The 17,429-nt window shown below is 42.4% G+C and overlaps 1 protein-coding gene across 15 annotated transcripts in view; it reads left to right on the top strand.

Moving 5' to 3' along the window:
- The window catches only part of huwe1 (HECT, UBA and WWE domain containing E3 ubiquitin protein ligase 1), a 46,711-nt gene that overhangs the window by 12,223 nt on the left and 17,059 nt on the right, over positions 1-17,429 (top strand). For 10 of the 15 annotated variants that reach the window (XM_034537475.1, XM_034537489.1, XM_034537482.1 and 7 more), the window contains 36 exons: positions 65-165; positions 398-548; positions 663-790; positions 886-1,026; positions 1,157-1,262; positions 1,400-1,507; positions 1,587-1,688; positions 1,820-1,900; positions 2,124-2,230; positions 2,939-3,116; positions 3,202-3,293; positions 3,380-3,600; positions 3,724-3,781; positions 4,474-4,650; positions 4,787-5,032; positions 5,288-5,421; positions 5,516-5,628; positions 5,717-5,899; positions 6,010-6,226; positions 6,308-6,430; positions 6,556-6,793; positions 7,365-7,715; positions 10,586-10,708; positions 11,377-11,472; positions 11,586-11,855; positions 12,807-12,959; positions 13,093-13,220; positions 13,349-13,430; positions 14,266-14,442; positions 14,554-15,105; positions 15,217-15,412; positions 15,646-15,813; positions 15,897-16,045; positions 16,129-16,195; positions 16,822-17,045; positions 17,125-17,336. In XM_034537475.1, coding sequence (XP_034393366.1) covers positions 65-165; positions 398-548; positions 663-790; positions 886-1,026; positions 1,157-1,262; positions 1,400-1,507; positions 1,587-1,688; positions 1,820-1,900; positions 2,124-2,230; positions 2,939-3,116; positions 3,202-3,293; positions 3,380-3,600; positions 3,724-3,781; positions 4,474-4,650; positions 4,787-5,032; positions 5,288-5,421; positions 5,516-5,628; positions 5,717-5,899; positions 6,010-6,226; positions 6,308-6,430; positions 6,556-6,793; positions 7,365-7,715; positions 10,586-10,708; positions 11,377-11,472; positions 11,586-11,855; positions 12,807-12,959; positions 13,093-13,220; positions 13,349-13,430; positions 14,266-14,442; positions 14,554-15,105; positions 15,217-15,412; positions 15,646-15,813; positions 15,897-16,045; positions 16,129-16,195; positions 16,822-17,045; positions 17,125-17,336 — 5,953 coding nt within the window. The remainder of the gene's footprint in view (positions 1-64; positions 166-397; positions 549-662; positions 791-885; positions 1,027-1,156; positions 1,263-1,399; positions 1,508-1,586; positions 1,689-1,819; positions 1,901-2,123; positions 2,231-2,938; positions 3,117-3,201; positions 3,294-3,379; positions 3,601-3,723; positions 3,782-4,473; positions 4,651-4,786; positions 5,033-5,287; positions 5,422-5,515; positions 5,629-5,716; positions 5,900-6,009; positions 6,227-6,307; positions 6,431-6,555; positions 6,794-7,364; positions 7,716-10,585; positions 10,709-11,376; positions 11,473-11,585; positions 11,856-12,806; positions 12,960-13,092; positions 13,221-13,348; positions 13,431-14,265; positions 14,443-14,553; positions 15,106-15,216; positions 15,413-15,645; positions 15,814-15,896; positions 16,046-16,128; positions 16,196-16,821; positions 17,046-17,124; positions 17,337-17,429) is intronic. The other 5 variants (XM_034537483.1, XM_034537490.1, XM_034537484.1 and 2 more) reach the window with 3 other exon arrangements.

Genomic DNA, 17,429 nt, shown 5'->3' on the forward strand with positions numbered 1-17,429 from the left:
AAGATAAAGTGACAAAGGCTTTTATTCCAAGTTTTAACTTCTGATGTTTTCTCTTTCTTTGCAGTGTATTCAAATGCACTCCAAGAGTCAGCCAACAGTATTCTGTATAATGGCTTGATAGAAGAGCTGGTGGATGTATTACAGATTACTGACAAACAGCTTGTGGTAAAGTATTTAACTTGTTCTGCTTATTCACCATGTCATGACACTAAATTCCTAAGATACATTAGCAGTAGAGCTCTATTTGTAAAATTCCATTGGACATCTTTTGCTGCCTTGTCAGACCAAGATTCCTTTTAGATCATCTTAATGTGTACTCTACAGTGTCACGGCAGAAGTTTCATGAAGACCCTTTTCATGTTCAATTTTCTGAAATGCTGAGTTTGATTTTGTTCAGGATATCAAAGCAGCGTCTTTGCGCACTTTAACTTCGATTGTCCATCTGGAGAGGACGCCCAAGCTTTCCAACATTATCGACTGCACCGGCACTGCCTCCTACCATGGCTTCTTGCCTGTGTTGGTGCGCAACTGCATACAAGCAATGATTGGTAAGAATGCAGCCCAAACTTCTTGTCTTGCAGTTTAGTGTGTAATTCACAAGATAGTGAGACATTTGAAATGAAAGCTTGTTTTTTAACCTTTTTTAAATGTATTTTTCCTAGATCCTCTGATGGAACCCTACCCGCACCAGTTTGCCACTGCACTCTTCTCATTCCTCTACCACTTGGCTAGCTATGATGCTGGAGGGGAAGCCCTTGTGTCCTGTGGCATGATGGAAGCCCTCCTGAAGGTATATCCTGATCCTATCAATACGTCATTACCAATTATGTTTTATTTGAATAAATCTTTTAATTAAGTCTGCCTTTTTATTATCTTACTTTGTAGGTTATCAAGTTTCTAGGTGATGAGCAGGACCAGATCACCTTTGTGACGCGAGCAGTGCGGGTCGTGGACCTCATCACCAACCTTGACATGGCTGCCTTTCAGTCCCACAGCGGCCTTACCATTTTTATCTCCAGGCTAGAGGTTGGTTATGCATTTTGCATTTCTCATTCCTGACAAAGCAGCGTTCCGCTACAGAGTCAGTGAACGTTTTGCTGAACCTCTGAACTCAACTTGTTCTTCATCTTCATCACTCTCTCAATCACTTGTGTAGCATGAGGTGGACCTGTCAAGGAAAGAGTGCCCTTTTGTCATCAAGCCAAAGATCCAGAGGCCGAGTGCAGCTGTTGAGTCTGAAGACATGGACACAGACATGGAGAGTAAGTCACTCTCTTTCATTAATTAAAATCCATAAGTCAAGGCTGTAATTTTAAATTCTTGGCTATTAGTCAATATCACCAAATAAGAACGAATCACCTGGTTGTTGTGTTGATTTACCAACATTATGTATTTTCAGTGTCAGAGGTTGCCATGGAAAGCAGCCCTGGACCATCCACATCTTCTGGTTCCAGACCTGAAGCGGACCTCCGAGCACAGACCAGTGCTGCTAACACGCCTCGTGCAGGTAGACAGCAAACAAAAAAGAAGAAAAAAAACCTGTCTCTATTGTACTCCGTCGTCACTATGACACTCTGTCTCTCTAGGTATGCAGTGTATACCACAGAGGGCAGCGCTGTTAAAGTCAATGCTTAATTTCTTGAAGAAAGCAATCCAGGACCCTGCCTTTTCTGATGGCATCCGCCACGGTGAGTCATTGGCAATTCTTACTTGTTGGATACATTTGAGATCAAGGTTGTGTTAATAAATTGTTGCTTCAAGATTTCACGATACAAATGTTGGTTGTTAATGTCTACGTGTACCCTCTTTTTCACACAAGTAATGGATGGGTCGTTGCCTACCTCACTCAAGCACATCATCAGTAATGCAGAGTATTATGGCCCTTCACTGTTCCTCTTGGGTGAGTTCACAGTAGCCCTTCAGAAAAGTCCTTTAAACACTCTTCTGACTCAGCAAAGTGCTCTCACTTGACTATAGATTAAACTGGCTGTCAACTGATTTATTAATTAAATCTAAAGCAATTAATCTTTTTGCTGATTAATGCTATGTGAAATATGTTATGAATAACATGATCTCCTTTTCTTTTTTCCCCTCCTGCTGTTGTCTGTCTTTTGGATTTGTAGCAACAGAGGTTGTGACGGTGTTTGTGTTCCAGGAGCCATCCCTGCTCTCCTCCTTGCAGGATAATGGTCTCACTGATGTCATGCTACATGCCCTTCTCATCAAAGATGTGAGTTCCCAGCACTTCCATGTGTGCTGCCTTTTTTTCCTGACACCTCCTTTTGTCTCTGACAGTTATCACCAGTTCAATATTATCAGTTTCATTGTCGCAGCACCATTACAAATGAATTAATGTGAAGTTGTTACTAGTCTTTCAGAGATTGCTAAAAGGATGGAATAGGAATAGGAGAGCTAGTTAACGATAACCGCTATTGGCCAACCAACAATGGTTACATTGAGATGGGTTCAGGCTTTGTTCATTGAAAATGAGTATTGGGAGAATGTAAATGATAGTGTTGGTGAGAAACTTGAATAAATCCAGTTGTTTGAAGATTCCACAACAATATACAAAATGGAAGAGGGAATTATGACCTGTTTACAATACCACTAGCAGCTTATAATGCATCATTAAATATACTAATGATGGTATTTATTTGAATCTATTGAAAAAAAAATCTTGTGTCATTTGAATTGTGTAAAAAAAAAAAGTAAAAGCATAACATTTAGATTTTCTTTGGTGGTTTTAGAGCAGTTTAAATTATTTTTGGGACAGTTGCAAAACAAATACAATTGTGGAGCCTTGTAGACCAGCTGCTATAATCAAACCACAAATAGATTTGGTATATGCCGATATGGATCATCAATTGAAATTCTCTGCATAAAAACGTGATAACTTTTTTTTAACTGTTATTGCATGTTTTTCATTGTCTCTGTCCAGGTTCCTGCTACCCGTGAGGTGCTAGGTTCTCTTCCTAATGTGTTTAGCGCCCTGTGCCTGAATGCAAGAGGTCTGCACTCCTTCGTTCAGTGCCAGCCGTTTGAGCGCCTCTTCAAAGTGCTTTTGTCCCCCGACTACCTGCCTGCCATGCGACGGCGACGCAGCTCAGACCCATTGGGTAAGTTGAACTGTATATGTTGATATTCAGATCTTCGTTTATGGAACCTGCTTGAGTGGATGACATGTTCTGGCTTTGGCTTCAGGTGACACTGCATCCAACTTGGGGAGTGCTGTGGATGAGCTCATGAGGCACCAACCCACTTTGAAGACTGATGCTACTACTGCCATTATTAAGGTAGCGTGTCTTCATTCACAAGCAATCTTTCTAGTCTTGCCACATGGTTTTTTTGCAGGATAATTCAAGCAACATTTGTGTTACAGTTATTGGAGGAGATCTGCAACCTAGGTCGCGCCCCTGAGTACATCTGCCAGAAACCGTCTATCCAGAAAGCAGACGGCACTGTAGCGGTGCCACCAGCTCGCTCCAGCCACGCTGCTGAAGAAGCTTCAAGTGAGGATGAAGAGGAAGAGGAGGCCCTTCACACATTCAGCCAGCAGCAGGGGGAACCAGAGAGCAACAGACAGTCAGTGCCACTTGAACTGTATGACGCTGAGTTCATAATACAATAGAATAGAATAGAACAACTCTTTACAGACTTTGATTTTCTTCAAGTCAATTTCAGATATTTTAGTTTGTAGTCATTCTGATGTTTGGATTCTTGCAGGGTCGTGGGCACTGAGGAACGGATACCCATTCCTCTCATGGATTATATCCTGAATGTGGTGAGTGGGATTTATGTGACAGTTTTAGTATTGTTATGGGCATGTTGTGAAGTATTCCAAGCTATAAAGCAGAGATCACTCAGGTTTTCTCACATGATTTCACAAGACAATGGTGGGTGGACCTGGGACCTTCTAGTTGGGTCAGAGCACCATGCTACCCCAGTAGATTTGGCAGAATTAAGCGGCTAGGTCTATGAAGAATGTTCTTGTTAACAATTATATGTTAGCAGTGGAGGAATATAACTAAGTACTTATAGGCTAATCAAGTACTTTACTGTCTATGGTGTTGAGGTACTTGGCTTGAGTATTTCCTTTTTATGTAACTTTGTATTACTACTCTACTAAATCTGAGGGAAATGAAGTACTTTTAACTTCTTGCTTAACACTACATTTATTTGACTATTGGTTACTATTTATGCTACTTTGCTTTACTAAATATAAATCAACTAATAAGGCGTAAGTCACGTTCTGAGCTGAACTAGAGCCAGTCGCTGCGCACCGGTGCATTGGGTACGCGCCTGAAGAGATCAGCCTGCTATCCTATTGTGAAACAAAAATTATCTTTGGTTCGTTATGAAACGACGGCGATGAAAAATAGACTTTGGTGGGCCGCCACAGTCCGGGTTATTAATGAACACTGCTCAACTAATTTCACAGTTGTCACTAATTTGCAATGCCCATGTGCTTTTTAGATGAAGTTTGTGGAATCCATTCTAAGCAACAACACCACAGATGACCACTGTCAGGAGTTTGTCAACCAGAAGGGTCTACTACCTCTGGTTTCTATTCTGGGCCTGCCGAATTTGCCCATAGACTTCCCCACGTCTGCTGCCTGCCAGGCTGTGGCTGGTGTCTGCAAGTCTATATTGGTGAGCACAAAAGAAAGATCACTGACCTTTTTGTTTTTATTTATCAGTAACGACAGACATTAACATCAATATCCTGTGCAAGATGTAGCCAAAAGACTTAATTTAAGAAGTGTTTTTCCTTAAACTCTCCCGTTAGACTCTCTCTCATGAGCCTAAGGTACTCCAGGAGGGCCTGTGCCAACTAGACAGTATCCTGACGTCTCTAGAGCCACTTCATCGACCAATTGAGGTGCCTGGTGGATCTGTGCTTCTCAGAGAACTGGCTAACGCGGGCCATGTCACCGACCCAACGTTGTCAGCCCGTGCCACACCACTGCTACATGCTCTTACTGCAGCGCATGCCTACATCCTCATGTTTGTCCATACTTGCAGAGTAGGACAGGTAAATATGGATGCATTTTCTTAATGAATGGAAATGACACCCCGTTTTACTTAATTTTTTTATTTAGCTCAACTGAAGCTTTATTTTTGTTCAGTCTGTAAAATATGTAATAAAGTACACTGTATGTCATGCAAAAGGGAAATCCATTTTATAGGCTCTTTTCACAAAACTACCATCACAGCTAGTTTTTACTGTAGAATCATTCATTTTAAAATGGTACAGAGCTCTGAATGTTTCTGTTCCCTTTCGCAACAGAGTGAGATCAGAGCTATCTCAGTCAACCAGTGGGGCTCCCAGCTGGGCTTGAGTGTTCTCAACAAGCTTAGTCAGCTCTACTGCTCTCTGGTATGGGAGAGCACCGTGCTTCTGTCCCTATGCACGCCTAACAGGTGAATTACTTATCCGTTACGCCCTTTTTTTTCTTTTTTTTTCTACTGTTGCATTAGCTGTAATCCTTTAACACCTCTCGCTTCTACCCAACAGTCTGCCTCCAGGATGTGAGTTTGGCCAGGCCGACATGCAGAAACTGGTGCCCAAAGAGGAGAAGCCATTTGGCAGCACTGCAGCAACCACATCATCTGGCTCTAGGAGAACTGGTAATTCAACCATTTAATTTTGTTTACTGAAAACCACCATGTCCTTGGAGACCCTCCAACCACTTAAATCTCCTCTACCTTTATCAAGCAGAGACTGAAGCAGTGACTGTGGATTCAACTACTGGTGGACTGTTGGAAGGCATGGGTCTAGATGGGGATACCTTGGCTCCCATGGAGACGGACGAACCCACCGCAACAGACCCTAAGGCCAAGTCCAAACTTACCCCAGCTATGGCCACCCGCATAAAACAGATAAAACCACTACTTTCTGGTGAGCTCATTTCAGTCACGTTTTTATATCTGTTAATAATTTCAAAATATTTTTCTAAAACAAAATGTCTTAAATTGTAGGCTCGAACTAACCTTCATGTGTCTTTCCAGCTTCATCTCGATTAGGTAGGGCTCTAGCTGAACTCTTTGGCCTGCTGGTGAAGCTGTGTGTTGGCTCGCCAGTGCGCCAACGCCGCTCCCACCATGCCACAAGCACAGGCACTACCCCCACGCCTGCTGCGCGGGCCACTGCCTCTGCCCTGACGAAGCTCCTCACAAAGGGTCTGAGTTGGCAGCCCCCACCCTACACACCCACCCCTCGTTTTAGGTAAGAGCAGACTACCACTGTTGCATGTGCTGTGCACACACAGGTGATATGTAGTATTTTCATTTACTTTTTGTCTGGCAGGCTGACTTTCTTCATCTGCTCAGTGGGCTTCACATCGCCCATGCTGTTTGATGAGAGGAAGTACCCCTACCACCTTATGCTGCAAAAGTTCTTCTGCTCTGGGGGTCATGATGCCTTATTTGAGTAAGTCTCCACATGGGCAGTGACATATTGGCTCAAAAACAGTATTTCCTCTTAAAATGTTGCTTCTTAAAATCCATAATATTTAAATTTCTATGTTAAACCAGAGTTTTATTGGTTGTGTGCAGGACATTTAACTGGGCCCTATCAATGGGTGGAAAGGTGCCTGTATCTGAGGGTCTGGAGCATACTGATCTACCAGATGGGACAGGGGAGTTCCTGGATGCTTGGTTAATGCTGGTGGAGAAGATGGTGAACCCAAGCACTGTGCTTGACTCACCCCATTCCTTGCCAGCCAAAATGCCTGGGGTCACACCCACCATGCCCCAGTTCAGTGCCCTTCGGTTCCTCATAGTCACCCAGAAGGTCAGTCAGTATCCCTTAGCTATAGAAATCAAGTGAGGCAATTGCTGCCTTCAGATAAATCTTTTGAGTTTACCTTTTTTCCACAGGGGAAGTCAATTATACATTCCAGGGAAATCGGACACTATAAGGTTCTTCCCTGCTGTCTGAGAAAAAATGATTGTCCTTTTGTTGCATTTTAATACCATGTTAAGAAAAGAACAAAGCAAAAAAGTTCCATAAAATATGCAACTTTTAAAATACCACAGCAATAGGGCATTGACTGCTGCATTTTCACTACTGGTATCGGGACGTATCATATATTTTCTCACACAATAACTACTTATTTTCAAAAAGGTTACAAATACAAGCAGTGAAGGGTTAACTAATGTAGGCGCGACTGACCTATGCTCGCAGAGGTCTTTCACAAATGAGCAGATTTGACTAAACCCAGTGTGCTTGTCTGGAGATACTCCTTTGACTGCACTAACGGTGTGTTTGCCTTCATTCAGTGATGGGGAAAGCCACTGCTTCAATACAGCCCAGAACATTTTAGAGCGTTTAACAGTGCATTGTTATCTCTCCTTTTATCAAGGCTGCATTCAGTTGCATCCGCAGTCTGTGGAACAGAAAGCCACTGAAGGTGTATGGAGGCAGGATGGCTGAATCAATGCTAGCCATCCTCTGCCACATACTGAGAGGGGAGCCTGTAATTCAGGAGCGCCTGACCAAGGAAAGAGAAGGGGCGGTGCGCCCGGATGACGAGCCGGCTTCCACTGTTTCTTTGGCACCCAGCGGGGCCCCTGGAGCATCTACAACAGGTGGAGAGGCACCAACAGCAACTGGAACAGCACCTGCTGTGCCAGCAACAGGAGGAGCGGCAGATGATTCAACCAATTCTACCCCACGCCGTGAGCCCCAGGTTAACCAGGCCCAGCTTACACAGGTATGTGGGAAAGCTGTCTTGCACTCGGGCACCTTTTGCAGTTGATCCTTTTTTTTTTTTTAATCACTGTTAAAGTTACTGTGAGGAACTTTAAACTGGTTGTGAAACGATCTCAATGTACTACTGATGACTATATGGCCTTAAGTAAACTGAGGAGATGGGCTATTTCTAAAAAAGTTATTTTAAATGCCACACAAAATCATATGGACAGATCTAGATCCGGCTTCTGCCGTATTTGACTGTTTAGAGGAGGAGAGCTCAGCACCGGACAGTCTCCTCCTCTCCCCAGGAGCAGAGCTTTGCCTCACTGCTCCACCGGTCCCAGCTGGGAGCAAGGGGAAAACCAAGACTGCTTGGCGCAGACTAGCAGACCCTGCTACAGTAAAATGAGGTTTTCTAAAGAAAATCTGGTTCCTGTAAGTGCCAAAGTCGAGCCAAAATTAAAGTTCCTTGTAGTTGCTTTAAAGTTATACTGTTTGTAATGTTAATATTAAAAAAACACCTTGGTAGTAGCCACACCATCTAAATTTCTTGCGAAAGTTTCTAGTCTTTTACTTTCACCAAATAATCAAAGAACCGATAAGAGTATTAATAACGATACCCATTTCTAATTATGACTGTTTACAAACAGTATAACATTAAAGTTACTACAAGGAACTTTTCTCTTTTTTTTACATATTACATTGCCAGGTGTGAGATGTGTTTTATGAGGTCAGTTTGCTCCTGCCAGAGGGTGGGAGGGTCTGGGGTTGGAGACACAGAGAAAGCACAGGGTGGGGGGGTCCTTCCTTCCTTGCCTGGCTTCCTTCCTTCCTTCCTTCATTGCCTCCTTTCCTGGTTTTCGTCGTTTCCTTTCTTCTTTCCTTCCTTCAGTCATTGCCTCCTTTGCTGGCTTCCTTCCTTCCTTTCCTTCCTCCCTTCAGTTTGCTCCTGCATGTTTGTGTATGACAGAGTGCAGGGGGGTGGGCAACAGAGCCACACACTGCCTCTGTGTATCACTGGTTGCCATGGTGAGTGCATGTGTTGGTAAAGCTGCCCTGATTATCTCATTTGAAGCAGCTGTGTGTCCCTGACTAAGCTGGGTATTTCATGAAAAAGAACCTGTCAAAATGTGGAATTTCACAGAAAACTGTAACTCTGATCTCAAAAGTGTCTCCTTTTCTTCCTTGCCTCCTTGACTGGCTTCCTTCCTTCCTGTGTGTATTAGTGTACAGAGACACTCATTTCCCTATCTCTCCTCCACAGTGCTGACCCCACTACGTATTATAAATGAGAATCTGTGTGTGTGTCTCGTTCTGTCAAACTGCACTAATTAGAACACCTGTTTGTTGCCAACTGTTTAAATATCTCCCTATTGTAGCCTGTAGTATTTCGATGCCAATAACAAATGTAAATTTATTCACAAATATATAAAATCAACAATATTCTTAGCAGCAAAGAGATTAATTAAGTTCAACCATACAGCTTCTCCCCTATTAAACAACTCGTATACTCTGACAGACTTATTAGTTGTTACCTGATTCCCTTTAACTCCACTGTTGAGAAGGGGTGCAAGCCTTTGACAATAAACTGCGTAACATCCCTATGACACTCGTTCACCCTCTCCAGTGTCATCACCCCTGTAGCTGCTTGTGTGAAGGGACTTGGGCTGGGACCAGCGGTGTTACAGGAAGGGGGATGGGCTGGGTCATGGCTGCACCCTTCAGCTCAACAATATACAAAAAGTTTCCAAAACCTTAAAATACAGTCGCAGCAAAACTACTAACTTTCTAGTATTAGTGGTTAACTTTCATTTATTAGACTGTTCTTATCAAACTCTTTATGGCATCGCTAAGGTTACCTGCAGTGAGCGAGAATGGGGGGCTGCTCGCCAACAGTTGAAAACTTTACATTTATGTTCTGCTTGTTCGCCAAATGTTTTGATAAAATGCTGGTATTACCTGTCTTACTTGTAAGGGTTTTATTGCTTTTGGCATCTACTCAAGTAAAATGTATCCACAATTTGGATCTTTTTGTATGGTTATCTCACTCCACAGTTAACGGTTCTGCTATCGGTACTTTAGAAGTTACGGACCTTATCAATTTTCTGCTTAGAACCGGGTTTCGGGGGCATCCATAATCGTCATAATACTGGGCTTTTTAGTCGAAGAACTGGTGACAAATTGTCTGTCTTTTTTTTCTTTCATTTATATTTTCTTAAGTGTGGTATTGTTTGCAGTTTGACACATTTTTCTGTATACAGGCTGTAGTTTGTTCCTGTATCCTCATCAGCACAGGTTAACTACACAATTGTATATTGGCACTATCTGTATGGCCCTGTAAGGAACACACTAAGACACAGGTGCTTTATTTACCAATCATCCTCCCCATATTATGTATGCAGTGAATCCTGGGCCACCATTTTGTTTTATAACTGGAAAGGTGCAGAGTGAGCGAGAGAGGCGCACACAGGTCCGCAAGCAGCAGCTCCACCAGGTATAAGAGACCAGGGAGATTAAGAGACATTTTGAGGAGAGGAAAGTCGTAACAAATAGAGACTGGTTAGAGAAGTAAGACTGGGAAAGGGCAATTTGGAGAGGATTGAGATTTATCATTTTGTTTTTTTGTCCAAACATCAGGATAGTATTGTGACGGAAGCAGTTATATTGTTTTTATTTAAGAGACATTATAAAGGTTGAGTGCACTCATTAGTCCAAAAAAGAATGTCTCCTCGTCCTCCATAATGATAGCAGATAGCAAGTGTCTTTGACTTGACCTCACTATTTGTCATAATTTGTACCTCATAATCCCTTTGTATTTGGTCTTCATTCTTGACAGTCTGTTGAATCTTGTAAAATATACTTCTTCACCTTTTTTGTTTGGCATTTTAGCTGATGGATATGGGTTTCTCAAGAGAACATGCCATGGAGGCCCTCCTGAACACCAGCACCATGGAGCAGGCCACGGAGTACCTTCTAACTCACCCTCCTCCACTTCTTGGTGGAGCAGTAAGAGTAAGTCTTCCTTGGCAGGAACACGCACTCACTCTTTTTCTCTTTTTTTAAACTTTCATACATTTTTTTTTTTTTTTACAAATTGTACCCCTTGTTTGATCCAAGGCAGAAGAAAACTAAGTGAAAATACAGTGTTCAGGTTTCTGAAGAAAAAACAGTGATCTCATATGCTTCCATGGCTGGTAATGTTTATAATAGGCCTAATTGATATGCTATCACTTTTCTGTATAGTAAGGGTTTTATAGTATATCCTTCACAACTACTACTTGTCATTTCTGACTCAAATAATTTGAGTATCAGAACATTACCTAATGCACTTGGAAATGCATGGTATGTTTACCCCTCTTCTGTAAGCTACTCGTAGTTTGTCAGAGGACACTCTTTTGCAAGATCAGAAACAAATTAATCCATATCCCCGTTGTGTGACGGTATGAACGAGATTATGAAATGATAAAGATAATGTATTTATTAAGCAGGAGTCATTTCATTAGATTGCTCGTTTTTATCAGCGTCCCAAATTTGCTGAAATTGAAATTACTTTGGTGTTTTGCCGTTCTAGGTAGATCTCTCTAAATTGACAAGCAATTTATTTGTGATTTATCTGCGTTTGGTCTGAAAAGACTAAGTGAAATATAGGCACCTGAAATTGTACCCCTTGTTTGATCCAGGACCTGACTATGTCTGAAGAGGACCAGATGATGAGAGCCATTGCCATGTCACTTGGGCAAGAAGTCAGCATGGAGCAGCGATCTGATTCTCCTGAGGTGGGTCACCCTCACTGCTCAAATAACATAGAAAAAAAACATATAATTCTGAACTGTCTCTTTCTAAAAGAGTATCTGAGCAGCAGTTGAGAGTGTTTCTGTGTCTGCATCAGGAAGCAGCACGTCGGCGTGAGGAAGAGGACAGGAGAGCCAGGGAGCGGGCAGAGGAAGAGGAGGCCCGTTGCTTGGAGCGCTTCATGGAGGCTGAGCCACTGGACCCCAAGGAGCTGCATACTTTCACTGACTCCATGCTGCCTGGCTGCTTCCACCTTCTTGATGAGCTGCCTGACACAGTTTACCGACTATGTGACCTTTTGATGACAGCCATTAAGAGGAGTGGCCCCGAGTACAGAGAGCTCATCCTCGGCCAGGTTGTCGACCAGGTCAGTGGATAAATGCAGGTTTACATTGCAGTTTGCTCACAAGAGCCCACAATGCATGTACACTGGCGTTCAGAAGTTTGGGATTGCCTGCCATAAAAGCATGATTTGTTCTTCAGATGGCTGACAGGACTACTCTATATTTTGGAGTAGTCTGTCATGCTTATAGGTTGTAGAAAGTCCTTTTTACAAATAGATGTTATTTAGGATGAAGGGTTATGTTTTTACATGGAGAATAAATATGCTGTACAATGGTTCAACTAGACTGGCAATCGAAAAGGACAGAACCAGACACGGACTCCTTAAATAAACAATAGTTAAATGGGAATAGAAGAAATCCCTAGTCATTGGTAAAATAAACTAATTTTAGCAATTAAATGGAAACCATTTCATCTTTCAGTATCAAGTGCACAGTACTGCCTATTACAAGCTGGAATATGAATAGGTGTGTTGCTCAAGAAAAGCCATTCTTAAAACATCACAATATAAATAGAAAGTTAGTGCCGGGTTAACTGGATTTGAATTGGATCTCAGAATATCAGCCGAACATACTATTTAAAGTTCAAACCTTTTCAGTCAAAACACTTAGACTGCAGAGGGCTCAAACATGTAGGGCTACCCACAAATATTTAAAGCCCAAATGCATGCGTTGTTGTGGTTCAATCAAGATCTAGGATCACTTCTGATCAAATGATTTAGGGTGATGTGGAAGATGAGTTGGTTCTTTAAGTTAAGTGACATCTGACAGATGCAGATTTACATGTTGTCTTTTGTAATTTAATTGTTAGGTGTTTCAGAGTAAATGCTTTTCATAAGTACCTAACATATCTTGAGTGCAAATGAAGCTTTGTAAGCCATTATGTATGTTTTTGTAATGTATTACAAGTGAAGGAAACTTGTGTTTGCAATAGAAGCGTTCTTGTTTCAGCCTGATTGTGTTCATGTCCTGTGTAGGTGTGGGAGGCAGCAGACATACTCATCAAGGCGGCTGAGCCCCTGACTACTAGCGACACAAAGACTGTGTCTGAGTGGACCAGACAGATGGCCACACTTCCCCAAGCCTCCAAGCTTGCAACACGAATTCTGCTGCTCACGTTGCTATTTGAGGTAACAGAAATGCACTCAATGACAGTTGTAAGCTTGAAATCTTCACTTGGTTAGTAAAAAAATTAATATTTTTCTCATTGTTGTCCATCTATACTTATCCCAAACGATCATGTGTCTGTCTCTGTTTTGGTAGGAACTGAAGCTGTTGGGTGCCAGAGTAGTGGAGAACAGTGGGATTCTTGATTTGCTCATCAAGCTGCTTGAGGTTGTGCAGCCCTGTCTGCAAGCTGCTAAAGAACAGAAAGACATACAGACACCTAAGTGAGTTTTCCACAGCCCTTATTATTACTTATCTTTACTTGCAAATGTTACACCATCTCTTCACCCTAATTAATTTATTTGTTGTGAATTTGTATTTAATCATAAAAAATGACTTCTTCTTTCTGCAGATGGATCACACCAGTACTGTTGATCATTGACTTCTATGAGAAGATGGCAGTATCTTCAAAGCGCAGGGAACAAATGAACAAGGTACAAGTCAGCTTTATTAAACCGAACCACAAGTAGAGATTACAATTGCAACGTTATAAAATGAAGTAGGTATGCAAAGTTACAAGCACAGGCAAAGACGACATGCACTGAGTTCATGAATGGAAAGAGTAAAAGTTGAGAGTAAATAAGAAGCATTAATAATTCTAATCCAATTAAATATATTATTTGAAATGGGCCATTCTGCATAAAGATTATACTTGTATTTTTGATGCCAGTACTTGATCTACTCAAGCTCAGAGTACAACAATGAGTGAATGTAATCATAAATACATTGGTTGTATAGATATGAATAGTGATGATGTGATTAAAAATAAATATTAAAAAATTGTCACACTTCCAAAGCATGGTGAATGAGATGGGGTGTGTTTCATGACAAGTTGGGTGTGTTGCCTACATCAAAGCAGACGCACACTAGATCATCCGCCCCAGTCGTGTCAAACAGTGGGCTCCATCACTCGCTCACTTGGATAGGACACATGAAAATGAGGCTGTACTAAACAGACTTTTGCAGGCCGCCCCGTCATAGGTAGTAATTAATGTAGTAATTCTTAAAATCTACGATTCTATTTGAATTTAGATTTTACGGTGACGGTTCATTTTTCCATTGAAACATTTGTTTCAGCACTATGCTATGTTAGACTGTGGCACTTGTTCAAGGGGTCATTACCCTTTTAGAAGAGAAATACTTTCTTTTAAAATGTTTGTTGCGTTTGTGTCAAGTCATTGAATTAGCATGTCTGGATTGGACCTTACATTGTAAGGTCTTTATTGTATATTGGGTGCATCTTTTGTATAATTCTCAACTCTTTTTTAGTATCTGCAACCAAATGGGAATAACTGGCGCTGGTTTGATGACCGCTCAGGCCGTTGGTGCAGTTACAGTGCATCAAACAACAGTACTATTGACTCAGCGTGGAGGGCAGGGGAGAGCAGTGTCCGCTTCACAGCTGGACGCCGGAGATACACTGTGCAGTTTAACACCATGGTGCAGGTATACACAAACACGTTATCCACTGTTAGAGACCATATGAACTTTTATATTTGGCTATGTTTGAGTTTGCTGGGTTTTATTTGTTTGATTCAAAACCTTTCCGTTTGGCAGGTAAACGAAGAGACTGGTAACAGGAGGCCAGTGATGTTGACTGTCCAGAGAGTGCCTCGCATGCCTAAGCCTGCCAAGACTGGTAGCATTACTGACTCAGAGAGAGAAGAGGGAGACAAGAGCAAAGCAGAGGAAACCCAGACTGACCTGGACTCCGGAGCAGCAGTGGAGATGAGTGTTCCTAAGGATGATTCCAACCAGCTGAAGGAGATCACACCTGCCCCCTCAGCTTCCCTGGAGTCTGATAACTCTCAGGGTGCTGATATTGTTGTACAAGGCCTGACTGAGGACATGACCACCGTTCTTATTCGTGCCTGTGTCAGTATGATTAGTGTTCCTGTTGACCCAGACACACTCCACGCCACACTGCGTCTGTGTTTGCGTCTTACACGCAATCACCACTATGCTATGATGTTTGCTGAGCTGAAGAGCACACGGATGATTTTGGGGCTGACTCAGATTTCCGGCTTCAATGGCTTTACCCCGCTTGTTACACTGCTGTTCAGACACATCATAGAAGATCCGGCCACGCTGCGGCACACCATGGAGAAGGTTAGTCTATTCTTATACTGTTTGGATAATATTTTTGAATACTAGTATAATACAAGAATATATAATAAGGATTTTGATACCATTAACACATTCCTCAATCTTTTGTCATAGGTGGTGAGGTCTGCCGTAACCAGCGGAGCGGGTAGTACCACCTCAGGAGTGGTGTCGGGCAGCCTTGGGTCCAGAGAAATCAATTATATTCTTCGCGTCCTGGGCCCTGCTGCCTGCCGTAACCCTGAATGCTTCACTGAAACCGCCAGCAACTGTGTCCGCATTGCTCTGCCTGCACCCCGGGGAGCTGGCACAGGTGAGTGTGCAAGCTTTTCTATTTTCTAAGTAGTTGTGATGACTTGAAATAGTTAACATTAATAGTACTTTACAATGTAATACACTGGTGTTGTTGTTATGCCCTTTTTTAATGTTTTATTTATGTATACAGACTGTGAAAACAAACTTCATTTTGCAGAGGTCAATAAAGAATGAATCTGTAAATTGTATTGATAGATTTATTTGAAAAGAAATGCAATCTTTTTTCTACAGCTTCTGATGATGAGTTTGAGAACCTTCGGATCAAGGGGCCCAATGCTGTGCAGCTGGTAAAGACCACTCCTCTGAAACTCTCCCCCTTACCACCTATCCCCGAAACTATCAAGGAAGTCATCTATGACATGCTCAATGCTCTGGCCGCCTACCATGCTCCTGAAGAACGTAAGACATGTTCATAAGATCCTGATGGCTGGAAATATTATTCGGAACGTTTCAGTTAATTGCGTGTTTTGTGTGTGGCACAGCTGAGCGTCCAGAAGAACGAGCAGCAGCGGTGCCTGGTGGACCAGACCTGTGCCAGATATTGCAGGATGTTGGAGATGACGTTTACCAGCAGTACAGACTCACCCGGCAGGGCAGCGACTTTGACTCCCAGTCGGCATTCCATATTAATGTGAGTCAATGACCACTTCTCCTGTATTAAAACAAAAAACGTGTCCTCTCCCCAGTTAAGAGAATTGTGTCTCTTCCTCTCAGGCTCAAGTGTTTTCTGCTGATGGAGGTGTGGCTGAGTCTTCGCAGTCTGGCACACCACAAGGAGAAGGTAAGTCTAAAAGCGTTTTTCTTTTTCTTTTTTTTCTGTTTAAAAAAAAAAAAGTATGCAAGAATATTTGTGCAAAGTAACTGCACATATCGGATACTGTCAACCCTCATCACATCGTTTGATTGTCTGAGTTGTTAATGGTAATGCCCTATATGGCATGGTAAACATCTGAATGCCAACAATCAGGGTGCAAAATATTTGTTATGTTTATCCTGTTTGACTCTGCAACAAATATCATTCAAAATTGTCAACTACAATATCAATTGCCTTGCTGTGGCAATGCGATGGTCATATCATGCACCCAGGTGGCATGGCATTAACCGCTCAGTAGTTTTCCCCCCATTCCTTGGCTTTAGCAGAACCCTTAATTCGGCCGCTGACTTCTTTTTTTAAATATAATAAACTTTCCTATATGAATCACTAAAAGCATGACTAAAATCACAAAACAAATTTGGAGCGCTACATTTTCGAATGTATATTCGCATAAACAAGTGCTCCTTTGTGCACAGGTGGCATTCATCATGGATACACTGGTCATTTACACTGTTATTTGAAGTAATGTAACTGCTAAATCCCACATGACACACTCTTACAAGCCCACTGTTTTGTTTTCATTTTGCTCTCAGCATCCACACCAGAAGAAATGCGTGAGGAAAAGAAAGAGCAGGAGGGAGAGAAGAGTACCAGCTCAGAGGAGGGTAAAGCAGCTAAGGTAAAGGCAAGCAAGCCTCTAATGCCTACCTCCACCATCCTGAGACTGCTGGCTGAACTAGTGCGCTCCTACGTGGGCATCGCCACTCTAATCGCCTCATACTGCTATACTGCTGGACAGTCTGAGCTTATTAAGGAGGTGGGTAAAGAACAAAATCATCAGTTTTTCACACAATTATTTTTTCTTAACTTGCTTTGACCTCTCTGTATCCCAACAGGACTGTAGTGTTCTTGCCTTTGTGCTCGACCACTTACTGCCCCACACGCAGAATTTGGAGGACAAAGACACCCCAGCCTTGGCACGTCTCTTCCTAGCCAGCCTGGCAGCTGCCGGCACGGGCACTGATGCTCAGGTGGCCCTGGTCAATGAGGTGAAGGCTGCCCTTAGTAGAGCACTAGCAATGGCAGAAGGTCCTGAGAAACATGCCAGGTAAGTGGCATAGAAAATGTGTAAACCAACCTGATATTGATACTCTAACCCTTCTGAACAAACCCGCACTCCCATTTTCACTCTTTTTGCATC

This window comes from Cyclopterus lumpus, chromosome 7 (assembly GCF_009769545.1).
Source record: "Cyclopterus lumpus isolate fCycLum1 chromosome 7, fCycLum1.pri, whole genome shotgun sequence".
Taxonomy (NCBI): Eukaryota; Metazoa; Chordata; class Actinopteri; order Perciformes; family Cyclopteridae; genus Cyclopterus; species Cyclopterus lumpus.